This window comes from Peromyscus maniculatus, chromosome 7 (assembly GCF_049852395.1).
Source record: "Peromyscus maniculatus bairdii isolate BWxNUB_F1_BW_parent chromosome 7, HU_Pman_BW_mat_3.1, whole genome shotgun sequence".
Taxonomy (NCBI): domain Eukaryota; kingdom Metazoa; phylum Chordata; class Mammalia; order Rodentia; family Cricetidae; genus Peromyscus; species Peromyscus maniculatus.
In genome coordinates this window covers 113,578,842-113,605,221 of record NC_134858.1, presented here as the reverse complement: position 1 = coordinate 113,605,221, position 26,380 = coordinate 113,578,842, and the positions used below count along the sequence as shown (strand labels likewise).

General features: G+C 46.7%; 1 protein-coding gene across 2 annotated transcripts in view; it reads left to right on the top strand.

Annotated features, from left to right (window-relative positions):
* The first annotated feature begins 1,110 nt into the window (after positions 1-1,110).
* The window catches only part of Tgfbr2 (transforming growth factor beta receptor 2), a 98,170-nt gene continuing 72,900 nt past the window's right edge, over positions 1,111-26,380 (top strand). The window contains exons 1-2 of one of the 2 annotated variants that reach the window (XM_006970248.4): positions 1,198-1,698; positions 21,459-21,533. In XM_006970248.4, the coding sequence (XP_006970310.1) occupies positions 1,605-1,698; positions 21,459-21,533 (169 nt within the window). In that variant the 5' untranslated portion in view covers positions 1,198-1,604. Of the gene's footprint in view, positions 1,699-21,458; positions 21,534-26,380 lie in introns of both variants that reach the window. The other variant, XM_015990260.3, reaches the window with a different exon arrangement.

Genomic DNA, 26,380 nt, shown 5'->3' with positions numbered 1-26,380 from the left:
GACTCATATAAGGCAAAGGGCTGGAGAGAAAGCTCCGTGATTAAGAGCACTAGTTCTTAGAGAGACCTGGATTCAGGTCCCAGCTCTTACCTGGTCACCTCCTGGACATATTGCCTCACAGCCTTGGGCGACTCTAGTTCCTGGAGATCTGGTGTCGCTTTATAACCTCTTCTGCAACAGGCACGCACACCATGCACATAACAGAAGTGAAGGCAAAATGCTCACACATAAAATAAACCTTTAAAAATAAACCAGGTGACGTGATTGAAACAGACACCGGATGTGGGTGGACCTCTAGCCTCCACGTGCCCCACACACATATGCACACAGTGCACACGCAGAGCCCGGGTAAAGCAGGGATTGTCTCTGGAAAACGTGGTCACGAAGGAAGAAGGGAAACTTGAAGGATGTACTGTCTTCCCACAGCCTTTCTACCTTCAGTCGGATATTTTCTTCCCTTTCGCTCAAATTATCGAAGAGCAATCACTGGAAAGCAGGAAGCAGACTCCACCACCAAAGACACTTTTATTCCTACGGTTCTGGCCTTACAGGCTACGTCCTGAAAATATCCCCACCGCGATCACATGGGTGACTATTTGGCTTCACCCAGCAGACCACGCCCAGGAAATGGTCCTTCCAATGGGAGGCTCTACCCAGGTGCTCATTAAAAATGCAGACACTCCCGGCCCAGACCTACTGAACCAGAACCTGCATTTTAGCTGAATTCACAGTCCAAAGTGACTAATACGCACATAAAAGTCTGAGACAAACCCCTGGATTTTTGCCTCACAGTGAGAATACAGTCCTTTACAACGTGATCACGCCTGCTTGCACATAAAACTGAAACCAAGCTCTCGTGAAGCAGTGCTTACCGTTATTTTATTAGGGAAAACAATGTGTTTGGGGGTCTGGAGCTACATTTCCGAACCCCCTCCTTGTTCTCAACGAAATTATGAAGGCCCTGGGAGCAATGCCTAGAAGGTGTGGGGGGTGCTTGGTGGGGTATCAAGGAAAGTGGTATGTATAAGCACTTTCTAGCTGGCTTTGCGAAACGTGCGCTTAGTCACTTCTGAGTTTGAACTTGGAGCCGGGACTTCGGGGCGAGGGGGTGGGGGTGCGTGGGAGAGCTGCAAGGGGGCAGCTGAAAGTTTGCAGTGTCCTCTCAGGGGCCTTGATTGGCGGCAGGAGGAAGGCGAGGGCTGGAAGCTAGAGAGGGCTGGAGCTGGAAGGCTCTCGGGCGGCGGCGGCGAGAGGTCCTGCCCAGCTGTTGGCGAGGAGTTTCCTGTTTCCCTCCCGACGCCCGGGTAAAGTTGATGAGTGAGTCACTCGCGCGCACCGACCGACGACACCCCCCGCGCGCGCACACGCTCGCCTGGGGGACGGAGCCCCAGCCTTCTGCGCAGCTCTCCTCGGCCGCCGGGGGCCTCCTCCGGGCCTCCAAGCTCCCCGGATCGCCGGCCACATCTGGCCCGCACCTCTGCCCGGCGCGCTCAGGGCGGCCCAGGCACCCTGAGAAGACGAAGAGTAAAGGCGCAGCCCGGGGTCCCCGAGGCTCGGTTCGCGGAGCCCCAGGGGCCGGTCTATGACGAGCGACGGGGGCTACCATGGGTCGGGGGCTGCTCCGGGGCCTGTGGCCGCTGCACATCGTCCTGTGGACGCGCATCGCCAGCACGATCCCGCCGCAGGTTCCCAAGTCGGGTGAGTGAGTGACCGTGGCGCGACGCTGGGGGTCCACTAGGGCTCCCCTCTCCTCCTCCAACCCCCAAGGCAGGGATTGACAGTCGGCCGCGGGTCCCGGCGAGAAGGCGGAAACGGGAAGTTTGTAGCGGCCCGAGTCGTCCCAGCGGCGGGGATCCGGGGAAGATCTCTCACGAAAGACAGTTCACTTGCGGGAGACTTGGGGACGCTCTTGACTCCTTTGTGCGCGCACGAAAGACTAGGGCGGCCGCGAGGGGCCTGCACCCCCTCCCCCGGAAAGGGAAGTTTAAGAAGTTGGGGCTTGGAGGAGTCGCGGCAGGGGACTGGCCGCCCAGCTGTTGCACACCTGGGCCGCGTACTATCCTAGACACCCCGACTGAACCAGACTCTCGGTCCCCAATTCTACCACCTCCCGAGGGATTCTGGGCCCTGACACACTGGATACAAGTTTGGGAAAAGAACTGCTCTCCAAGGGCTGTCATCTATCCCGCTGGCCTGCCGGGATGGGGACCCAACGAGGGTGGTCAGCTTGATGGCTGAGAATAATTTACTGCGTGCCTACTTAGTGCTGGACTCCATCTCAGCAGTTGCCATTCAGTAGAAACACCTAACTTAGGATGCCCACCAGGTCCCATAGCAGGGCGGCAGTTACCGCAGAAAAGCAGGAACCAGGCAGGACTCCTTCCTAAGGACTTACCTGGGAAGTGCAGAATCGCTGACATTTTAACTCAAAAGTTAGAGTTGTTGCAGCTATTTGTGGTCAGTGCCACTAGTTGAGTAAATCACGTGACTCTGGGCCTCTGTACCTTTGTATATCTCTGTGGTTCAGTTTGTTTAAGTTTGCACTCTTTTCATCTTTGGCTTTCCATGTCCTTCTCTGGTGTTTTGGGTGACTAGGAGATGGCCAGGGTCACAGGTGAGGCGATTCTAAGAGTTAAGGGTCACAGCAGTGGAGCGGTTCAGACAAAGCGCAACAGCCAAGATCCTAACAGGGTTTTAACTCTACACTACAGTTTCTTCAACTCGGTTGGGTTTTGCTCAGTCTCCATTGAGCTGCAGCCTCTGATGTTACCCTAGACTCCTAAAAACTGACATGGGTGATTGGAGACTCCCTGTGCAAGCTTGAGGAGCTGGATTCAAATCCCCAGCATCCATGTACAAAGTTGGGCGTGGTTCCTTGCCAACCCGGTGGTAGTGGGAGAAGACTGGAGGCCCTTTGGAAATTGAGGGATGCCAATCTGGCTCTCGGTGGGGTGAGAAACCGTGACTTAAGGGAATCGTGTGGAGAGCGACAAAGAGGAACACCTCTTATCCTCCTCTGTCCCCCACCCACACATGCACATAGACCCTCCCCCAACACACATAAACACGAAAAATTTTAAAAAGAAATGAAAAGAAAACCCGCCGGATTTAGCTGATGACCATCAGACACGACAACCCTCTTTTTCTGTGTACGTAAAACATTTGCTTTAGACTGGGAAAGGACAAAACTCAAGAGGCCCCAATTTAAGTTTTGTTTACAAGATTAAGGTTTGTGATTTTCGAATTCCAGGCTCTGTAGCTCATGAGTCATTTACACACACAGTTTTAAACAATTAGCTGACGGGCCTGCTGGGTCTTTTTAATTTGGGCTTTAAGTAGTTTTATAAAACTGAGACTTTTCACATTTCTGTGGAATCGCCATCCCAGAATGTTTGGACAATTCATTTTGTGTTGTACCCATGTGGTCCAAGTTTTCAGAGATGGTTTCGAGTTGGAAGGCAGCTCCCAGAGAAAGGCTGCATGGGATTCCGCTTCCTTTTCATTGTCCACACAAGGGAAGGGTGTCAGGGTTTCTCTGACATAAGTAGTAAATTGTGAGAACCGTTTTCAAGATAACTTGATGCAAAATAATAGGTGAAGGAATGAGAAATTGTTTACAAAGTCTTAGCAAGTCCTTAAAAGAGAAAATTAAATAAAACCCATCTTATGCTTACCAGCCTGCCATGTGAGCAAGCGATTTCAGCGCAAGGTATATATAATCTTCTTTTTTTCTTCTTCTGTGTATCTGTGGGTGCTATACATGAGACCTGGAATTGACTGAGCATGCGCTTGGGTGCTCATGGGTGTGGGGGCCAAGGGTTGACATCAGGTGACTTCTTCAACGGCTACACTTCATTCACCGAGGCAGGTTTCTGTGATGTTGCAGGGCCTCTAGCTGAACCCAGAGTGCACTGTGTTGGTTTGTCTGGCTAACCAGCTTGCCTTGGGGACCCTCTGTTTCTGCCTCCTGGGTGCTGGCACTGCAGGTGACCATCCTCCTGGCATTTATGTAGGTGCTGGGGATCTGAACTAAGGTCCCCACACTTGCCTGACAAGGGCTTTATGAGCCAAGAAACAGACAAATTTCAATTTAAAAATATTTGTGTGTGTGTGTGTGTGTGTGTGTGTGTGTGTGAGAGAGAGAGAGAGAGAGAGAGAGACAGACAGACAGACAGACAGACAGACAGAGAGACAGAGAGACTGCCCTCGTGTCAGAGAAGTCAGAGGACAACTTCGGGAGTTGGTTCTCCGCTCTACCACGTGAAACCCAAAAACTCAGATCTTGGAGCTCGGCTGCAAACACCTTTACCGGCTGAGCCCTCCTGCAGGCCTCCAAAAACTTAAAATGTTTGTTTACATTCACACTTGTAAATACTCAAAAATCAGAAATGACTTTTAGAGGAAAACAAGCTCTGGACATGTCAGACCTGGGAAGCTTCAGACCTCAAAAAATATGGCTTTTATTTTTTAGGTGTCTACAGAAGGCTCCTCACAGAGGCCTAAACCTTGGTCCCAGTGTCCCAAGGATCACTGGTCCCTGCCGGCTCTTGTCCAGGCCAGGGACCAGAAATCTTTTAGTCCTGGAGTTTAATCTTTGGGCCTACTCTGCAGCCCCCCCCCCCCCCCAAATCCCCATGCCGCCCCCCACATCCCATAAGGTGCATTTTCACCTCCAGGGCACTTCCCCTAGTGACATCTTATTTTTACCAAGTGGCTTTAATGCGGCGCCTCTGTTTTGACTTAGTGCCCCACACTGAGGACTCCTCATTAAACGCCCACCCTCTGTAGGTCTCCGGGACACCCATATCCGTTTCTTCTCCTGCTGTCAACCTGCCTTCTTTACAGTTTTTTTTTTACATTTGTGAATTTTTATTTTAAAATTTGGTTTTGTTTATTTGATCATATGTGACTGTGAGGCAGCTGTGGGTATAGACATGAGGGTGCCCTTAAAACAGGTACCCACAGTGACCAGAAGGTGTTGGATCCCCTGGAGCTGGAGTTACAGGTGGTTGTGAGCCTTCCAATGTAGATGTTGGGAATGGAATTCAGATTCTCTGCAACACCAGTACGTGCTCTTAACAGCTGAACAAGCTCTCCAGCCCTTGGGAAAGGCTCTATTTCCTTAACGTTAATGGCACCTCATTACTGTTATCTTCTAAAGCGCCTTATTATTCTTCCTTCTCCGCCGTATTTATTGAATATCTCCTTCTAAGGCAGCAGTTTTCAAGCAGTGGGTTGTGACCAACCCTTTCACAGGGGTCGCCTAAGGCCATCAGAAAACACAGAGATTTACATTACTATTCATAACAGTAGCAAAATTACAGTTATGAAGCAGCAAGGAAATAATTTTTATGGTTGGGGGTCACCACAACATGCAGAACTGTATTAAGTGGTCGCAGCGTTAGGAAGGTTGAGAACCACTGTTCTAGAGGGATGTTAAGGCCCAGAGGACTCTGCCACAAATGAGTGAGACAGACCCATTCTTACTCACTTTCTTTCTTTGAGCTCATACCAGCATTATGTCACAGACAGCACGGGACACATCAAGGACTCAAAGCATTGTCATGTCCTGTTTGGCTTTCCGGTCCCCATACCCCAAATCCCCCAGGTTCTGCTGAATGCACCGGGAGGGTGAGCACACTGGATAGTTGCTTCTCGGAGCCTCTGCATGTGGTTTTCATTGCCGTGTTCTTACTTCACTGTCTGTCCGGGTACAGACCAACCCTAGAAGAACCGCAGTCCTCACTCATTCCACTTCCACAAGCTGGACCAAGTGGGTCTAGCCTGACTTTCTGTTGGAGGGCTGGAGGTAGGGTGAGGGCCTCACACCAGGTTGTCTTGAGTTCCAATCCTGCCTCTCCCTTACTGGCCATGCAGCCTGTGAGTCCCTGGCACTCACCTCGTAAAACTGGGATGGTAGACCTGAGGTAGGATGGAATAAAATAGTACTTTCAAGTGCTCAGCCCCATGTTCGTGCCCTACAGATGGCTCTGGTCATTATTAACTCTTCAGTCACACTTGGGCAAAGGCTTCACTGACCCCCTTCAATCTGACTTTGCATCCTACCACAGCCTAGAACATGCCAGTCCTCAATTTAGGCGGCTGTTCCTCCATTCACTCTCTGCTATGTCTCTCTACTGACCACTTTTTCTCATCGTTGAAGACCTAGCTTGGGCCTCATTAGGAAACTGGCTTTGAAGGTGCCAGTTGGTCGAGTTGCCCCTCCTCCACTCTCTCTCTGCTCCTAACAGTCATCTTTGTGTGATTTCCTAGTCCATTGAGCCTTGCAGCCCCTCAAAGACAAGCAAGGTCTGTCACTCAGAGACCTATCTCCAGCCCCCTCCCCCCCCGGTCCCCCAGGCTGACACATCACTGGCTGATTTCAGGAAGGGCTGAGCTGAGCCCTCCTTCATCCTGCTGGGGAAGTGTGACTGGGGCAAAGCCTTTACACCCAGGCAGTCCTCTGTGTTGGGTTTGATCTTCAATGGTGAGAGCATCTGATCAATGAGGCTTTGGGTCTGGCTTTGCAGCAGCTGCCATTGAACCCAGAGCTTTGTGCAGACCCCATCCCTCTCTAGAGTCTGTATCTTGTCTCAGGAAGTGGCCCCAATCAGCCCGAAGTCCCCTGGGGCAAAGCAGCCCTGGCCCTCACTGCTTTCCCCTCAGCCCTTAACCGCCAGGCCTAAGCCGGGCCTCAGGGCTCAGCCTGGCTGTTTCTTTGCTATATCATTGGTTCCTATATTCTGACCAAAGAGAGAAAAAGATGTTTGACTTCTGACATACTCTTAAACTGGTATAGAGGCTTCAAACCCATGACACTTTAGAAAAGTTTTCACCTATAAATTATCCTGTAAGCGCCAGATTCTCTCTCTCTCTCTCTTTCTCTAAAAGATTGTAGAAAGGAGACAGTAATTGCAAAATATAATGCTGGATTTAAATGCAGGTTTTGTCGTTTTGGGATGCTGTTCGTTTGTTTGTTTTTGAGACAAGGTTAAACTGTGGCCTAGGTTGGTTTGGAATTTGCTTTATAACCTAGGCTGGTCTCACACTCATAGCAATCCTCCTGTTTCAGCCTCTCACATGCTGCCATTACAGGAGTGAGCCCATCTTGAATTGAACATTTACATTTACTTTTCCACCCAATCTTCATGTTTTGGTGTCTGAGCACTGTATGTAAGGGAAGTATTTCACCCCAACACCAGCTGTCTATCACAGAGCATCCTCGGGATTATTTAGGTCAGATGTAAACCACTAAGGCACTTCAAAATAGGCTGCATGGAACGGTACTTCCTGGTCCCACCTCGGCACATTCAGCCAAGTGCTTCATAAATGTTTACCCTAACACCTGGCTGGGTTCCCTGCTCCAGCTCTTATGGATCTTTGGATGGCTGACTCATGGTTTTCAGAACCAGCCCAGCAGATAGATGAGCAGTAGTAGCACAGTGTCCATGGCCTCTTTTGTCCTTTCTCCTCCCTCCCACAGGCACTGGCGGCCTCTGACGGGGCAGAGGGTGACTGATCACTGTGTTTCTGTGTGGGGTGCTCTGAGGCGTTTAGAAAGCTACATAGACACCTGGGCTCACCTTGGAGAACAGTTAGAAAGATGGGTGACATTACTTATTTCGTTTAATCATAGGACGAGACCAAAGATAATTCTTATAATTCTCCATTTTATAAATGAAGACTATTCATATTCATTTAGTGTGTGTGTGTGTGTGTGTGTGTGTGTGTGTGTGTGTGTGTAAGTGGGTCTTGATAGAGAAGATGGAAGGGTCAAAGAGATGTCATATTTGAGAGCGGGGGAACCTTCCCACCTCAGATACCCTCAGTGTGTCGCTCCTGATTGGTTCACATGCTTTTGTGACCTGACATCTTTTTTTTTTTTTTAATTTCATTTTGTACTTCTCCTTATGCATATCCATTGTACATAGTACTGCTGGTAGAAGGACGTTTTTCATGGAAATATGCATTGTACCTCTTGATGATCTTTGAACTACAGAAAATCAAAACAGGAACAGTGTTTGACACATGGATACCTTACTGTTCCTGGCATGACAGTGGCATCATGGTAATGAGAACCAGGATAACCTGGGCTTTCATATCCATAGCAACTCAGCTGAATCATGTTCAATAAAGTTAATTGTAAAATTCAAGTTCCAAGCATATAGGACCATCAGATAGGCCCAGGGCTTAAACAGCTGCTGCTGATCAAAAGCAGAATAAATTTGACCTGCTTAATGAAGATGGAAACATTGACTTTGGAGGTCCAGCTCAATGAAAGCCTGTAGCTGGGTAAGATTCTCGTTTACATAGCAGCTTAATGTGACTTGTTTGACCTAGGTCCTCCTTCGCCTCCTTCTCCTCCTCCTTCTCTTGAGTCAGGGTCTCTTGAAGCCCAGACTGTCCTCCGATTCACTATGTAGCTAAGGTTGACCTTGAACTCCTGATTGTCCTGCCTCTAATAACTGAGACTAGTCATACTGTATATTATACTCCTGGTTTATGTGGTCTTGGGATAGAATCCAGGGCTCTGTGACGCTAAGCTAGCACTCTACCAAGTGAGATTCCAGATGCCCCCCATAGAGCAACTGTCCCCTTGGCTGCTGTTGACTCGGTCAGCCTCTGGCCTCCTGCCTAGGTTCTTGAGGGGGACCTGGTGTCTGTGTGTGCTGTTCCAAGTGCTGGAGCTGTAAACCATCAGAAGGAATTAGCTGCAAGGCAAGAACTTGTGATTGGTGAGATACTTACTACCTGGAAAAGGTCAGGCATGCAGGCTCGCCCTCTCTTATCTGATGGAGTATTTTCTTTCAAATTCTTTCAGCATTGCAATTAAAATATGAGCCTGGTATATGAGCAAAAGGAACCCATGTCCTCAGGCCATGCCTGGGAGAGGGACACTCTTCAGATTTCTGACCCTTGCTCTGCTCCCTTTAGGATCATGTTTTGGGTTATCTGGATTGCCAAACTTCTTTTCCCCAAACCTACACCTGCACCCTGCAAGGATGCTTGGGTCATTTTGTGAAGGCTTTCCTGGCCTCTGTTTGGACGTCTTATACTTTAGAGGGGTAAGAAATGAAGTGGGGGTGGAGGGGGGAGAAGGAGGAGGGAGAGAACTCATTAGACGACGTAATTGTTTATCTCAATGTCTTGCTTTTAAAATTTTATTTTTATTTATGTGTACATCTGCAAGTTAGTATGCACGTGTGCATGTGGGTGCCTACGAAGGCCCGAAGAGGGTCTCCGACGCCCTAGAGCTGGAGTCATGGGTGGTTGTGAGCTGCCTGATGTGGGTACTGAGAATCATATACTTGGATCCTGTGCAGGAGCAGCCCATGCTCTAACTGTTAAGCCATGTCTCCATCTCCTCATGATGGAGCAGGCAGGCCATGGAGAGGAAGACAAGATGTCAACCTGGGCTCCCATTTCCAGGGAAAGTCTTTGAGCAAGGAAGCACTTCTAAAGTTCACCCAGGCCCTCCAAACACTAGGAAGTTGAATTTGTCAGTCAAGGCACAAGGTGATGATTCATTTGGTTCAGCAGTGCATTGGTTTGGTTTGTGATTTTACCCATTTTGGTCCATGGCATTCTAATCCTGGGCCTTCCAGTGTCTGGGTGGGCTTGGCATGGGCAAGAAGAATTGGGCAAAAGTTACATCTGCTCGCTGCATCCTGTTTTCCTGGAGCGGAGAACATGCCTGTTAATGAAATCCAGGACCCTGGCCGTCTTCTAGGGTGAGGAAAACTGGGCTCGCACAGTCGCAGTGTTGTGGCAGGAATGAGGGCTGGTCCCCTGGGCTGTTCTGCTGCAGCTTCCAGAGTTTGCAGCATCTTGGTTTCGTCTCCCCCCATACAGAGGCGATTAGCACAGGGCAAATGTGTTTTTCTGTACTATGAGTATTTCATTTGAGCAATCCATTGCTTCTCAAGCATTCTTTAAAACTGGGGATCCTAGGACAGTCTAGAAAAATAAAACCCTTTCAGCTGCTCCCAGCCACAGGACTGATAAAAGCAGGCTGCTTGAAGAATTGCAGGTTTGGCTGAACACGCACATGTCTGGAGGAAAGCAAGGGGTGGTCCATATTTTCAACAGATGCCACAGTGACTCTTCATCAAGTAAAGATCTAAACTGTTTAGAAAGATGGACTCCTTCTGAGGAGGGTCACTCACTAATGCCCCCAAGCTCTGTAGCCTTCTTCCACACAGAGAGATGCAGTTGTTCTGTGCACCTGGTAATAGAAGGATCTGGAATCTTTGTGGACACAGTTACTAACCATGGCAGGAGCTCTCTGAGTTCATCCTATGGACTGGAACATGCTGAGATCTCCCTGTGTGTTAGGGAGTACTCAAAACACTTTGTAATTATAGTCTCCTAGTTAGGTTTCCATTGCTGTGATAAACACCGAGACCATAAGCAATGTGCAGAAAGGGTTTATTTTGCTAATAACTTCCTGTCACAGTTCATCACTGAGGGAAGTCAGGGCAGGAACTCAAGGCTCTTAGGAACCTGGGGGCAGGAGCTGATGCAGAGGCCAAGGAGGAGTGCTGCTCATTAGCTTGTTCCTCATAGCTGCTCAGCCTTCTTTCTTATAGAACCCAGGACTCCTTGCCCAGGGATGGCACCCCCACAGTGAACTGGACCCTCCCACATCAGTCCCCAATCAAGAAAATGCACCCCAGGCTTGGCGCAGGGCAGTCTGGTGGAGGCATTTTCTCAGTTGAGGCCACCTCTTTCCAAGTGACTTCAGCTTGTGTTTCATTGACATAAAAACTAGCCAGCACATGTAGTAAGTCTGTTAGAGAATTTGATTTGGGGATCTGAACCCACAGTTCTTATGGCATACTGACTCTAGATGGACTCAGTCCATACTAGCAGTTTTCTACCTGTTAGAATTAAGAGAAATAACTATGTCTTCAATATCTTTCTACTGCATCAGCATTTAAAATACAGTGTCTTGTTTCATTTCCTCAGTGAAATAAAATAATGCCTGATCCATGTACCATGTATGTCACGTCTGACAGATGGCCTTAAGGCGAACATGCACCCTGCACTGTAAATGCTGAGCTCTAGCTGGATCCTGGAGGAGTTACACACCAGGAACACTGGGTAGCTTTAATAAGACAGGTGCTGGATTGGGAAGGACTGGGGAAGGGCAAGGCTGTAGTGAGTAGTTGAGGGTACATGAGGTAAACCCAGCAGGATTTTCCATGAAGCATTTTAAAGTTAAATTCACGTCTCTTGCCTGGTAGAAGCCCAGCTCCTGGTCTGGCACTGTGGCTAACAAGTATCATCAATGCAAACAATAATTAAGACACCTTGCAAGGGTTTTGTTTTCCCAAGACTGGAGGCAAACCAAATTTTTATATGGTATTACCTATAATGAACTTTGAAATGGAAAGACAATTTTATATATTATTAAGGAATAAATAATCAAGGGGTTGGAGACATGGCTCCAGGACTGCTCTTCCAAAGGAAGAGTTCCTAGTACACACTTTTGACAGCTAACAAGTAACTCCAGCTCAGGGAAACCTGACGCCCTCTTCTGGACTCCACAGGTTCTTCATTCACATGAGCATACCCACACAGACACACATGCACACAAAGTAAAATTAATTTTGAAAAGATAATAAATGGTAAATTCTCATTTGGGTCTTAGAGGAAGGATGGAAGACTTATTTTTTCTTACAATAGAAGATATTTCAAGATCATCGGGTAAGATGATCAAAAAGCATGCACAAAATGTAGGAAAAATATTGAGAAGTTTGTTAAGTCATTAATGGACAAAAATATTTTTATGAAGATTTCTATTTGTGGCACTTGTAATTTGTATAACACCATGCTAATAATTGTAAATAAATATTCACTCTCACAGCCAAATTTCTATTCTTAATCATGTGTTAGTTTCTCAACAGAGTGTCTCTAAAATGTATAAACATCACCTTCCCCAAGACTTGAAGGCATGCCTGATGGTATTGCTCACTCACTGGTGCAAGAGATGTAGTTAAGAATGCCCCCCCCCCCACCCCGTCCCCCTGCTGCACACATTCTGAAGTCTGCACTATGGCGTCAGCAAACAAAAGCCTTCTCCTCACCTCCCACCTCGGGTTCAGCTAAAACCCTTCATCACTTGCCTCACTTTCCAGTCCCGTGCCAAGGAGAAACCGAGTTGGAAATGTGTAATTACCACAAAACCTTGATCTTAAATGAGAGGTAACCCAGAACTGATCCTTATTTTGAGATCAGAGGGACAGACAGCACTTGGGGACTGAGGCACCAGGCCCAGGAAGGTGTGCGGGCTTCACTGAGGCTTGTTTTTCATTATTTGTGATGAGAATTGGACTAGAAGAGGTTTTCTGCCTTTTTTTTCTTTTCTTTCCCTCTCTTTTCATGTGTGTGTGTGTGTGTGTGTGTGTGTGTGTGTGTGTGGTGTGCCTGTGCACACACATGCCAGGGAGTGGGGAACAGGGGCACGCCTATCACAGTGCGTCTGTGGCGGTCAGAGGCAAACCGAGGAGTCAGTGCTCTCCTTCCACCTGCGCTGTGGGGCGGTCTCTCTTGCTTTTACTGCTGCACCACAGAGGTTCCTGGAACTCAGGCCCCAGGCTTGCCAGGTAAATACTTTTCATCTGCTGAGCCACCACCCTTGCCCAACATTTTTTTTTTTTTTTTTTTTTTTTTTTTTTAGACAAACTCTTTAATCGACTTGGAAATTGCCAATTTGGCTTAGGTCCAGGGAGCCTCTCTCTACCTCCCCAGTACTGAAATTACAAGTCTTCACTATGCCTGGCTTTTTTTAAAAAAAGATTTATTTTTATTATTTTTAGTTACGTGTAGGTGTGTGGGTGTGTGCATGTGAGTGTGGGTACCCATGAGGCCAGGAGCACCAGATCCCCACGGAGTTGGTATTACAGACAACTGTGATCTGCCCAGCAACGGTGCTGAGAATCAAACTCAGGTCCTCTCCAGAAATGGTACATGCTCTCCATCCCCCATGCCTGCCTTTTTATGTTGTTTCTGGGGACCCAAACTCGGGTCCTTCTGCTTGGGTGCATTCCCACCAAGCTACCTCCCCAGCCTTCTGAAACATGTAATTCTTTGTGCTAATAGAGAAATTTAACGAAGCTGACTTGGAAAACATGTACTAAATCCCGAACTAATCCAAATATAAAACTACCCAAATCCTCACAGGTCGGACCCACCATTTCCCTGGAGTTTTAAATTTGCCATTATTAAGGGAAAACGTAAAAATGTAGTACTCGGGTTATTTTAGGAACCCCTGCTGCAGGTGTGTGAGTGACAGAATGTAGAAACCGTGGCTTTGCCTCAGCTGGAACTCCGGCCTCACTCAAGGCAGCCTCACTTGGTTGGTGGGAATGCCATTCTCTTTGGTGAACTACAGTGTTTGCTTCAGGTCTTCCCTTGAGTGGACAAAATGTCCAAGAAGGTTTTTCCCATGGTAGAAAAATCAAGAAGGACTTCACTTTATCCTGAAGAAGTAGACCCAAGGAGTGTCTATGTGCCTTGGGTAGGAAAGGGAATGTGTGTGGGTATAATTAGTGTTCTGTTGCCCTTCAGAGACTGGTCCATCACTTTCCTTAACATACTCTTAGAGAAGACAGACAGGGCCATGGCCTGGCAGCTTCTAGACTGCTGTTTTAGGCAGGGAGGAGCTGCTGAGACCTGTAATTGCGTTTCTGTTTAGTTTGCAGACACTTGTTAGGCAGAGGGTATGGATGTGTGTGTGTGTGTGTGTGTGTGTGTGTGTGTGTGTGTGTGTGTGTGTGTGTGTGAGAGAGAGAGAGAGAGAGGGGGGGGGGAGGAAAGAATCCGTGTGCAGGAGCACATGCACATGTCCGTGAAGGCAGGGGACCACCTTGGCTTTCATTGCAGGGACCGTCTGTCCACCTGGTGTTTTTGAGGCAGCGTGTCTCACTATCCTGGTTGGCCAGTGAGTGCCAGGCATCCACCAGTCTCTACTTCTGCACTGTTGTATTATAAATGTGTGCCATCCAGTGGCTTCTGGGGGTCGAGAGGGTCCATTTTCTTTAAGGGTGTGACTCCTGGTAGTTAGCCACACTCCAGTGGATGGTCCCATGCCCAGATGTATATGGACAACACCAGTTGGAGTTGATGGGTTATGAAAATAACTTTGTTAAAAAAAGAGCGTGAAGTTGGGGGGGAGGATAAGGAGGAGGGGTAGATATGGGAGGAGTTAAGGAGAAGAGTTGGGGTCAATGTGATCAGAATACATTGTCAACGAATTAATCAAAATATCTATTTGATAAAAGAAGGAAGCATTAAAAAATAAACAAATAACAAAAGAAACCAAAATGCATACCACCATGTCCAGTGTTTTATATGGAGCTGAGATACAACTCAGGTCCTCACATTTTTGAGGGAAGTACTTTATCCACATAGCCATCTTTCACCTCCAAATATAGGACTCTCAAGTGACCATATATCGTGTTCATATTTTATTCTCTAGAACCTATATAATGCTCGGAGGAAATGGTCATTTTGATATCATCTGCTTTGCAAAAATACATACAAAGGAAAAGTGAACCACAACCTTTGACTGGCAGTCAGGAATCTCTAAAGTTATGTGGTTCTAGATGGAGGGCCAATCTCTCAGCCCACGCTGGGCACTCTTCTTTTTATCAGGACCATTGTTAGAAAAACTTCTGTGGTCATCATTCACAGGGCCATTCTCACGACCTGCTTTTCCCTTCTGGAGGGCAGGGGCCAGTCTGTGTGCCGTCCTGTTTCCCTGTCCCCTCCAGCTGTGGCCTTGCTTGTTCTCCATCCTTCCGCAGCCTCCTCCCTCCCATGAGTTCATGGGTCAAGACCCCCAGCCCCGGGGCTTCGGCATTGAACATAGTAGGTGTCTGTTTCTTATTGCTGGTGGCAACTACAGATTTTTCTGATACTCATTGTTTCTTGCAGTCCAGCAGAGTGGCATCCCTGGGAACCTTGAGCCCTTCCCCACACCTACAACCTTGGAGTTTGCATTTGTCAGGATCCTCGAAAAGCATTTACCAAGAAGGGTCTACTTATCTGCTATGACTTCAGTGGGTCCCCACAGGCTGGATCCGCCACTCAGGAATGGGAGGATTCTCAGGGGGGCTGCCCCAATGTCACCAACATTCTTCACAAAGCTTGTACCCAGCACACTAAGCTTGGCAGGGGACTGTGCTCTGGCTAGCCGCCAGTCAACCGAGGCAGTTTCCGTCACTGCAACCCCCCTAAGCTTTTCAGCCACCAATGCCCATCTCACCCAAGGATCTGATTCTCCATGAGACACACACCATTCGTCATGTCTCCATCAAAGTCTGCCTTGACACATGCAGGCTTTAATCCCTGCTGGGCTCTTTGTACCACGGCATCCCTTAAAATGTGTGGCTTCGTACTTTATGCTCAGTGCCAAGTATGTGCATGCCCAACAAATTAACACATTCGTGACAGTTATTTGGGGAGTTCTCCTCAGTCTCTCAATGTTGTTACTTTTGAAATTATTTATTTACACAATTTATATAATAAATATCTTCTCTTTACATGTTTATTATTTGTTTATTTTGCTTGCACATGGGGGAGAGAAGAGGCCTGTCATGGAGAGCATGTGGAGGGGAGAGAACACTCATGAGAGTGAGTTCTCTCCTACTGTGTGGGCCCTGGGGACCAAACTCAGGTCTTCAGGCTTGGAGGCGGGCGGGCAAGCGAGCACCTTCACCCACTGAGCCCTTTCAGCAGCCCATCCCCCATCCTTGTCCAATCTTCCTCTTTTGTTTTGAGGAACTCAATTTGCTGAAGCTCAGAAAGAACCCACTAGACTTTTCCCAATGCTGGGCATTGACTTAAACTGCTCTGAGTGTGCCCCCGCGGACTGGCTTCTGGAGTTTACTCAATCCTAAGGCAGTTTTTAACCCCTGGCTACTTTCCTCTTCTGGAATTCTCAGTTCCTGTTAGTGATTCACACCCCTAAGTAATACTGTAACAACACACGGTTCTCAAGACTAAGTTTCTGACCTTTCCAATTGTTTTCTCACGTTTTTTTCAATCCCTTGCCATCTGAACTGTACTTGGTATAGAGGAAAAAAGAAGAAAACATTTCCACCGCCTTCTGTGTTTCATGCTGCTTCCTGTTGCGTCAAAACGTAACTTCTTCATCAGACCGACTTGCAATCCTTAGTGCCTGGACCCCTTTAGTGAGACGCTTGTTTACAGCAGAAACCTGGTGGTGTGAATGCAGGGCTGCTTGCTTTCAGTTTTACTCTCCAGCTGAGCGGCCACAGCACCAACTGTCTGTCATCGAAGACTCTCCTCACGGGCTTCTCCTTGGTCACCCTTGATTGTCTCTAATCAGTCTGCACATATTTCTGTCAGTTGAATTTCCCTTGGCCGAGCCTTCTGTGGGTTCTCTCCCTGAATCCTCACACATACTTGAGGCATGTGTGAGGGTACATATGTGTGAGGTGACCACAGGACTTCCCTTCCCCATTGAGGTCAGACACTTCTTCCGTGTGCCTGGTGCACACACTAGAGAGTGCCTTGCAGATCCATTTCATGAGAACATGCATGGATCGGACTGGGTCTCTCTCATAGTCCATTCTACTATTGCATACTTCATGTCCTGGCTCCTGTTTAACTAATTAATTATTTTTTGGTGTGTGTTTATGGTATCTAAGAGGATATACATTTGTGTGTATATTCACAGTATGTGTGAAGGTACATGTATGGGATTGAGGATATGTCTATGGTATATGTGAGGGTACACATGTATGTGTGTGTGCATGGGTTTTCCTGGTATGTGTGAGGGTGTATGTGTGCATTTTGTTTGGGCACACTAGAGAACAACTGGACAACTTTGGGTATCATTTCTTAGATGCCATCAACTCTTTTTTTTAAATAATTAAAACTATTGTAAAGAACTTTCAAATGAAAAGCATTACTCAGTGAGATTAGCCAGACCCAAAGTTGATGTATCTCACTGAACTTCTGTAGATCTCTTCTCTAGGGCCTTATTTTGCCAAGTAGACTGGCCTGCCTGGCCAGAGTCTCACATATCTGCCTGTCTCCAAATCGTCCACAGGGGGTTATCCATGGAGGTCACTAATGGTTGTGAGCCACCATGTGGGTGCTGGGAATCCAACCCAGGTCCTCTGCAGGAGCAACAAGTGCTCTTAACCATTGGCACCTCTCCAGCCCCTGGGCTACATCTTTAGCTCCTGTGAGCTCATTTAAATCCCCCATCTTCCTCTTGCTCACTGCCTCTCTTGGAAGCTCATTCATATGGCCACTCACCAACCTTGGGTGTATGCCTTCTCACGTCAGGATTAGATTAAACTGAAAACTCTCCAAGGGAACCGCTATCCGTGTCTGAGTCTCCCCACTCCATTGCAAGTGTTCTCAGTACACGTGCTCATTTGTGTGCTGTGTCACTTGCTACTTTCAATTCACTGATTACAAAGGCAAAGGGGCAGGCTTGTAAGCCTAGAATATGTGCCTTCTTGCTATCAAGCATTACTGCCAGGGCTTTGCTACCTATAGCTACAGGTGTGCTTCAGAGCATTCCGGGTTTGGAGCGAGTCTGGAGTGATCCACCCTGTTGCTGTCTACAGTGTAACCTCCAGTCTTTCATTCTGTGAGTCTGAGGTTGCTGCACTGGGTGGAGGGGGCGCTTGAGGCTTGCTATTCTTTCATACATTGCATTTGTCTTTGATATATTTATTCTTTTGTCCATTGCTTCAGACAATATGATTCTGGATGCTCACGGAACTCATAAAGTCAATAGCCATATTGTTTAGGACAAATACTGGCCCCTGCTACCTTCCTTTGTATGGACTGTGTGTTGTCTTCTGCCACTGGGATTGTTGAAGAAGGGATGGGAGACTGTTGAGGAAGAAGAGAGAGCTAGAAGACTTCATGTCTGAAAGTGTGCAAGTGTCCTTGTCACAAAGGCGACTCTTTCTGTGGAAAGCCCTGTTAGAATGACACATTCAGAACAACTGAGTATGAAGCCTCCTAGTCATATGCATGCTTAACAGGAACAAGCCAGGAGGGTGTTCTGGGAAGCCCTTAACCCTCTCCTCTACCACGGTGTTCTCAGCTCCATAAGGCAACACCAGTGCACATGCAGCCTGGGCACCAGGAGCTGTGTGTTTCCTGCTCTGCCTGCAGGCAGATCACCACCCAGTTCCATCTGGATCATCCCTGGGATGCTCCCTCTCTGAGGAAGTCCTGGAGTAGCCACTGACATCATTACATCCCTCAGGCTTTGTGTGAGTTAGTTTTTTTCACCACTGTGACAAAAGTGCTACACAGAAGCAACTTGATAGTAAACAGATCCTTTAGTTTGGGTCCATTGTAGTTAGGAAGGCATGGAAGAGAGGCCATGGCCACTCTGGCAGGGCGCCTGGAGCAGGACTTGTTCACATCTTGAAAAGATATGGACAAAAGGACAAGGGGGCAGACAGCTCAAGCCAGAGCCAAAAGCAGCTGCCACCTGCAAGGCTCTCCCCCTGCGACTTATTCTGCTAAGGTGGCTATCGATGGTCTGGAAGATTTCACGACCTCCCCAAACAGCACCACCATCTGGAGATACACTGTTCAAACATGAGCCTATGGGGGACAGTCCACATTCAGAGGAAACAGCAGGTGTGTAGGTGGAGGTTTCCCTGTCCAGCCAGCAACTCTTAAATACCCAGCAGCCACTTCCCAAATAATTGACTCAGAGACTTACTATTACTTATAGGTGTTTGGCCGATAGCTCAGGCTCATTACTAGCTAGCTCTTACATTTACATTAACCCATTTCTATTAATCCTTGTTTTGTCACATGGCCCATGCCTTACCTGTGCTTTCACATCTTGCTTCTTGGGCAATTCACAGTGTCTGCCCTGACTCTGCCCTTCTTCATCTACCTCTTCAGTTTGAATATACTGTCTAACCTTATTCTGCCTGACTACTGGCCAAAGCAGCTTTATTTATCAACCAATGAGAGCAACACATATTCATGGCACACAGAAAGACCATCTTACAGCAGCAGGTGTGCACCACCCAAGCTTTTACCCACTCTATGGAGTCAGAGGAAAGGAAAGAAAAGTTTGTATCCTTAGTCTTAACAGTCTGACACTTTTCAGAAATGGTTGAGAGACAAGACTCTTAATTTGACACTCCATTGGTTAGCTTTTTAAACTGCTGAAAACATTTGTCTTTCAGGATTTTAATGATGGTTTTGGCGAGGGTGCTTGTGGCCATCATATAATCACTTACACTGTTCCGGACATTACCAGGCATTTTCACAAACTTAGAATGTCACCTCTCACTCACTTACTAATGAGATGCCTGGAGAGTCCCCAGGGCACAAAAGGACACCCAGTTTCTTTTTAATAATGATTACTTTTGTTATTTTACAATTTCATAACGCATATAATGTGTTCTGACTACTTCCTCTTTCCGTGCTCTCTTATCTCCGACCCCCCCACACCCATCACCCTTCCCTATCCTACCAGTACGTGACTTGGTTTTGTGACCCATTTAGATAAGCAGGGCCACCCGTGTGACAGTTGAGTTGGTGGCATCCAGTTTCTTAACAGTTCAATGTTATCTTCTTGAATCATAGCTATAACTTTAGCTCCCATGAACCAAGTCCATTGGTTTTGTCTCTGCCAATGTTTAATAACAACTTCCCCTTCCACCTCCTCTGTTTCTTTTGGTGTACATATGTATGTGTTGCATGTATGTGTATGTAGTTCATCTGTGTGTGTGAGATTGAGTGTGTATATGAGTGTGTGTGTGTGTGAGAGAGAGAGAGACAGAGAGAGACAGAGAGAGACAGAGAGAGACAGAGAGAGAATGCACGAGGAGACCAGAAGTCAATGTTGAATGTCTCTTTCTATTGCTCACTTTCTCTCTATTATTATTATTATTATTATAGAAAGAGTGTCTCTGAACTTGGAGCTCATCAATTAGGTTAGACTTGCTGGTCAGCAAATCCAGGGATCCTCATGTCTCTACCCTCCCAGTGATGGGATTGTAAGGAAGCGCTGCCATGCCCAGCCTTTTTATTTGACTACTGTGAATCTGAACTCAGGTCCTCTTGCTGACATGCGGACAGTTTATTAACTGGGTCATCTTCCCATTCCTTGACACTCTTTGTATATAAAAAACAACTGGCCTAGGTATCCAGTATCTATGTGAGTCATGCTTTGCCAATCAAAACATCTCTGTTCTCTGAATATTTCTTCAGATGTTCATCTTTTACAAGTTCTGGGAAGGGAAATGAAAAACAATATGCAGCCTCTGATACAAGTTTAGTTGTTACGACCAGTGTAGTAGCAGGCTGCAGGAGAGGCTTTGCGGCTTGGGCGCCCATCATTGACAATGTCATTTCTAGTAAATCTTCACTATGATATCACCAGGGTGTCAACTACTTGGCTCTTGTGCTCTCTGTTGGCAGGGTTCTAAAGTCAGAAGAAAATGGAGAGATTAGAGGGTCAGGTGATATGCACTGGTTCCAAGCAGAACTGAGACCAAATTCCGGGAGGTCAGTGTGCACTCCATTGTAGTAACGGGGCCACTCTAGTGAACTTCACACCTCTGTTGGTTGTTCTTCTCGTTGCTGTGACAAATGTCGGAGACGGAAGGAAGGAAGGCTAGTTTCAACATACAGTTGGGTTTACCGTTGGTGGTGGTGGGGAAGACATGGCGGCCGGTGAGAGCATAGGGCGCTGGTCTCACTGACCCACAGTCAGGAAGCAGACACAGGCATGCTGGTCTTTGCTTGTCTTCTCCTTCAGTTCAAGGACCCAGTCTGTGAGATGGGTGGGTCTTCCCTCTTCAGTTAAATCTCTCTGCACACACCCTCACCACCCCCCCCCAGAGCTGTGTTTCCCTGACTAGTCTAAATCCAACCAAGCTGACTGTCAAGAAGAATCGTCTCAGTGCCCATGTTCCCCTTTGTTCCATATAATCTAGGAACACATCAATGTCTTTCACTGTAGAATGGGTAGAAATGAATATTAAAATGAACATTAAAATGAAATGATGAATATTAAAAACAAAACCCTTGTGAGGAGTGGGGATATAGCTCAGTAATGGAATGCTGGCCTAGTGTCTGTGAGGCCTGAGCTTTAATTCTCAACACCACACACACAAAAATGGCCAAAGTGGTTATTTACCCACCTCTCTAGTAGTGGGAAGCCAGTGCCAGGAAGGCAGGGTAGAGAACCAACTTGAATTTTTTTCTCAGTGAAATGGGCAAAGAACAGCAGCCAGGCTTGGGGACTATAGTCTGATAGGTTTGAAGACACCCTAATGATCATACCTGGCTGTGATATTCTATCTACACTTAATCTTCTGCATGAGTACAACACTTGGTTAATTAAAAAATGTGTTTGCTTGCATGCCATTTTAAATCTCAAAACTGCCCTCTGAGAGGGTGTAATTCTCCATCCCATTTTACAGATGTGGAAATGGAGGCCCAGAAAGATGCACCCATCCACCTAAGCTGTAATAGGACCATCCATCCACTGAACCGCTGTAACGTATTGCGAATTTATCTTCTCATCTTTCTAGTGTTTGTAGTTATTATGCTCTTTCACTGCTTACTTTATGCATAAGTCTAAGATAAAAATTTGTGATCTAGGGCTGGAGAGCTGGGAGCTGAGAGCACATGTTGCTCTTACAGAGGACCTGAGTTCAGTTCCCAGCATGCACATAGGGCAGCTCACAGTTGTGCATAATTCCAGCTCCAGAGGATTCAACACCCTCTTCTGGCCTCCTTGGGCACTGTACTCATGTGCACAAACCAATTCACAGACATACAGATGTGCACATAATTTAAAGATGTCTATGTCTATCATATTTTCACATACTAGTAGCTAAACTGTGGATGAGGTGGGGGAAAGCCTAGTCCTCACTTTGAAAGTTAGAACGCTGGAGAATTTCTTCTTTCACATCACACTTCTTAGAGGGTTTTGCCTCTCCACCCCAATCTCAATGGAATTCACTGTGCAACGTGTCCGTTTTTCCTCTGTTGCTAGTGGGAGCAGTCTCTCTTCTGGGCTTGTGGTCTTGTTAATCCCACTGCTGAGGATAAGACCACCACCACAATTTAAAGCCAAATGGAGGCAAGCTTTAATTAAATACTGGCCAGGTGGATGGGCTCTGGCCAGGTCCATACCCAGTTTCCCAGGAAAATGATCCTGAGTCACGGTTTGCAGGGGCTTCAGTGTTTCCCATCGGGGCAAGTGTACATCCTGATGTACTTCCTGCCTGGGAACCTCCCACCCACATGTAATTAAGCACAGCCAGTGCATATGGGTCAAACAAACTTGTTTAGGGGAGTGAAAACATGTGGCTTGTTATTGCCAATCAGCAAGAGCCTCCAGCATTTCAGGAACTATCTGTCCTTGGTAAGGGGGTTGCAGATCACAGGCATTTTTGTTTCATGGATCTCTAAGGCATAGTAATTAAAATTTAAAATGTAACTTAGGCTTCCACAGTCTGCCCTCTTCAGGCTGTATCACCATTCCTAGGAAACACATGTTGCCATTTACAAATGGCTGTGTGTGCCATGCTGGCAATGGTGGGACAGTCCTAGAATCCCAGCACTTGAGTCATGGAGAAAAGAAGGGTCAAGGGTTCAAGTTCAAATACCTGGGCAGCCTGAGTTACAGGAGCTCTGCCTCAAAATAAATGAATGCATGAATGAATGAAAGCATAACAGACAGCTAGTTGCTGTCATTCTGTGATTCCCCCTTTCCCGGAGCTTCAGGTGCCCACACATCAGAGGTGTGAACACGAGCATCTCTATATAAGAAGGGCAGGTCTTCACCCTGGGGACAATTATTAACTTTGTGTGCCCTTCCCATAGCTGCTTAATCATACGTCTCTGAATAAAGGTCTGAAGAAGAAGAAAGGTGCTTCAGATTCAGGACAGGAGTAAGACAGACACCCAATGTGTCATCAGATTGCTTGGATAGAAAACAAGATGGAGTTGGAGAGGTAGCACAGCTTCTGTACAGCTGTGGCATTTCCAAAGGACATGGGATAAAGAGTGACCCGAGAGACTGGGGAGATGGCTCAGTGATTAAGAGCACTTGCTGTTCTCAAGGACCTGAGTTCAGTTCCCGGCACCAAGTCCAGTGGCTCACAACCACCAGCTCTTGGGGATCTCATGGCATCTTCTGACCTCCCTGTGTGCTTGCACACACACACCCATAATAATAAAACAAGTCCTTTTTAAAAAAGAATGGCTTTGGCTAGCAGACAGCGCGTGGCCTGCCAGTTTGCCAAGCTAATTGGCACTCCCAATTTTCCACAGATTGCTTGGCTGAAGCGTTATTATAAAAAAGGAGAAGTTGAGTCATGACATCCTCTGTTTCATTTGGGTCAAAGCATGAATGATGGAGCTCTGGTGACAGTGGCTTCATTCTCCCCTGTCCCCCTGGTCCTCAGCAGGGGGAGTTTCCTGTGGTCAGAGTGAGCTGGTGGGGCCTCGTGATCCTCCTGCCTGCTGCAGACTTTCCATTAAGGTCAGGCTTCATTAAGTAATGACTGGATTAATGGATTTATGTTAGAACTGGCAAAGTTTTCATCAAATTCTTAGGGATTTTTCACTGTTATGTTTTATGTACTTCCTTCTTTAAAAAGATTGCATATTTTTAAGTCTTCTGAAATAACCCTTTTTATGTAATCCTTAAAAACTCTATTTTTACATACTGATTTTTGTATTAAGGAAGAAGCCACTGTAACAACAACAACAACAAAACCCTAAATTTGAACATTTCAGAATGACCCTTCTTCAGATTGGGATAAAGGTAGCACACAAAGGCTAAGGAAGTGAATGAAATTGCAGGGATATAGTGTCTTAAAATACATTGTGTTTGTGTTATATCTGTGTATACTTGCACTTTTTCTGAATGACGAGTTCATTCACAGCTGTCACCTCTGAACTGAAGGACCATTTTCTGTTGAAGAATAGGAAGGTAGTAGAGTCCATGGCCACCATGGCAGGTAGTGTGGCAACAGACAGGCAGATGTGATTCTGGAGTAGTAGCTGAGAGCTACTTATATCTTGAAACAACCATTAGGCAGAGTAGATCTAACCCACCCCCTGAAACCTCCTCCAACAAGGCCACACCTCTTATTCTTTCCCAAACAGTTCTACCAACTGGGAACCAAGCATTCAGACCCTATGGGCGCCATGCTCATTCAAATTACCATAGGGTCCCAAGAAGCCCAGGCAGGTCTTGAACTCCCCGTGTAGGTAAGAATGACCTTCAACAACTGTTCCTCCTGCCTCTGCCTACTGGGTGCTAGGGTTACAGTCTAGCCTCCACAACCAGTTTCTTGGATGCTGGGGATCAAGGTCAGACCTTTGTACAAGGTAGGCAAGAACTCTACCAGCTGAACCACATCCCCAGACCTCAAGACACATTTTCACTTTTAAAATTATTTGTATTTAATTTATTTATTTATGTATGTGGCTGGTACACATGTGTCCACATGCATGTGTAGGTCAGAAGACAAATGCAAAACTTTTGGAAGTTAGTTTTTTCTCTTCTTTTGCTATCCTTCCTGGTGCTTGAACTCAGGTCATCAGGCTTGGAGATAACCACCTTGACCCACAGAGCCATCTCACTGGCCTAAGAGACATTACAGAAGTTCATCTTTCTCGTGGATGGGAAGGGATTCACAGGGCTGCATATCTATGGAGAAGCTAGAGGCAGCTGATGACTGCTGGGGTGATGAAGTTGCTTTCTTCAGGGCTAAGACCCATGGTAGGTTTCCCAGGCTACAGTGCACAGCCCAACATCCACATGCCTTCAGATCCACTAACTGGCTCTCTATATCTATCTATCTATCTATCTATCTATCTATCTATCTATCTATCTATCTATCTATCTATCTATTTATCTACTATCTATCTATCTATCTATCTGAAAGCTGACATAAGGTAGAAAGATGGGGGGAGGACTTAAGAAGAGTTGGAGCATGAGAGGTGGATTTGACCAAAACAAGACACATGCATACATAGAAAAGGAAAAAACAAAGAAACAAACAAACAACAAAACAACTAAACAGAGAAGTTCAGCTTCATCAGGACATTCTCCAGGCCAGTCTTTTTTCAAATGAATCTGTTTGTGTCCTGCAGTCTTTGTGAGAACTGGCTAAGGAGTTCCACCCTTTCAAAAGATCACAACTAACAGAACTCATTCTAAAGAATTTGCCCAGAGTTATCTTCTTCAGAGAAGAAGAATGTTCACAGTGAAAACAAACAGCCCTGGAGTCATGTGCTTATATTACCTGCCTCATCCCCAAACAGGATTAGAGGCTGAGTCATGTAGGAAGACGCTTTGGGCTGGGCCAGACCACACCTGCATAGAACTCTGGAGGTGCAATCCAGACACTCAGAGAAGTGCTTGTAGGCAGCTGCTCACTGGAAGTCCAGCTCTGATGAACTTCTGTCTGTTAAATTCACCACTCTGTAGAGACTGTTTTTCTCTCCCTCTCATCTGTGTATTTATTTATTTATTTATATTTATTTATTTGTTTGTTTGTTTATTTATAATGTATACAGTATTCTGCCTGCATGTGTCCCTGCAAGCCAGAAGAGGGCACCAGATCTCATTACAAGTGGCTGTGAGCAACCATGTGGTTGCTGGGAATTGAACTCAGGACCTCTGGAAGAGCAGTCGGTGCTCTTAACCACTGAGCCATCTCTCCAGCCCCTCATCTGTGTTTTTAAATGTTATTGTTTTTAGATTCATCTATTTTGTTTTATGTGTGTGAGCGTTGTGTCTCCGTGCATGTATGTGTACCATGTACATGGCTGGTGCTCAGAGAGGTCAGAAGAGGGTGTTGGATCCCGTGGATCTGGAGTTACAGGTGGTTACTGCGGGGACTAGAACCTGGGTCCTCTGCAAGAACAGCAAGTGCTCTTAACTGCAGAGCTGTCTCTCCAGACCAACTTCCTAGTGTGTGTATGTGTGTGAACATTTGGATATACATGTGTGTGAGGGTGGGTGTGCCTGCACATGCATGTTCGTTCCACTGCAGGCCAGAGCACAGCTTCCAGTGGCTTCCTTAGAAATGCCTTCTTCCCTGTCTCGAAAAACCAAAAAAAAAAAAAAAAAAAAAAAAAAAAAAAGAAAGAAATGCCTTCTTCCTTCTTTTTGAGACAGGCGCTTTCATTGGCCTGGAGCTCACTGAGCAAGGTAGACTGACTAAGAAGTAAACCCGGGGGCCTTCTGTTCCCACCTCTGCAGCCCGGAGTACGGGCCCACCCCACCATGTGCAGCATCTCTACACAGGCTCTAAGGGTCCAACTCAGATCCTTGTGCTTGCAGAGCAAGAGTGTAACCAAACGAGCAATCTCCACC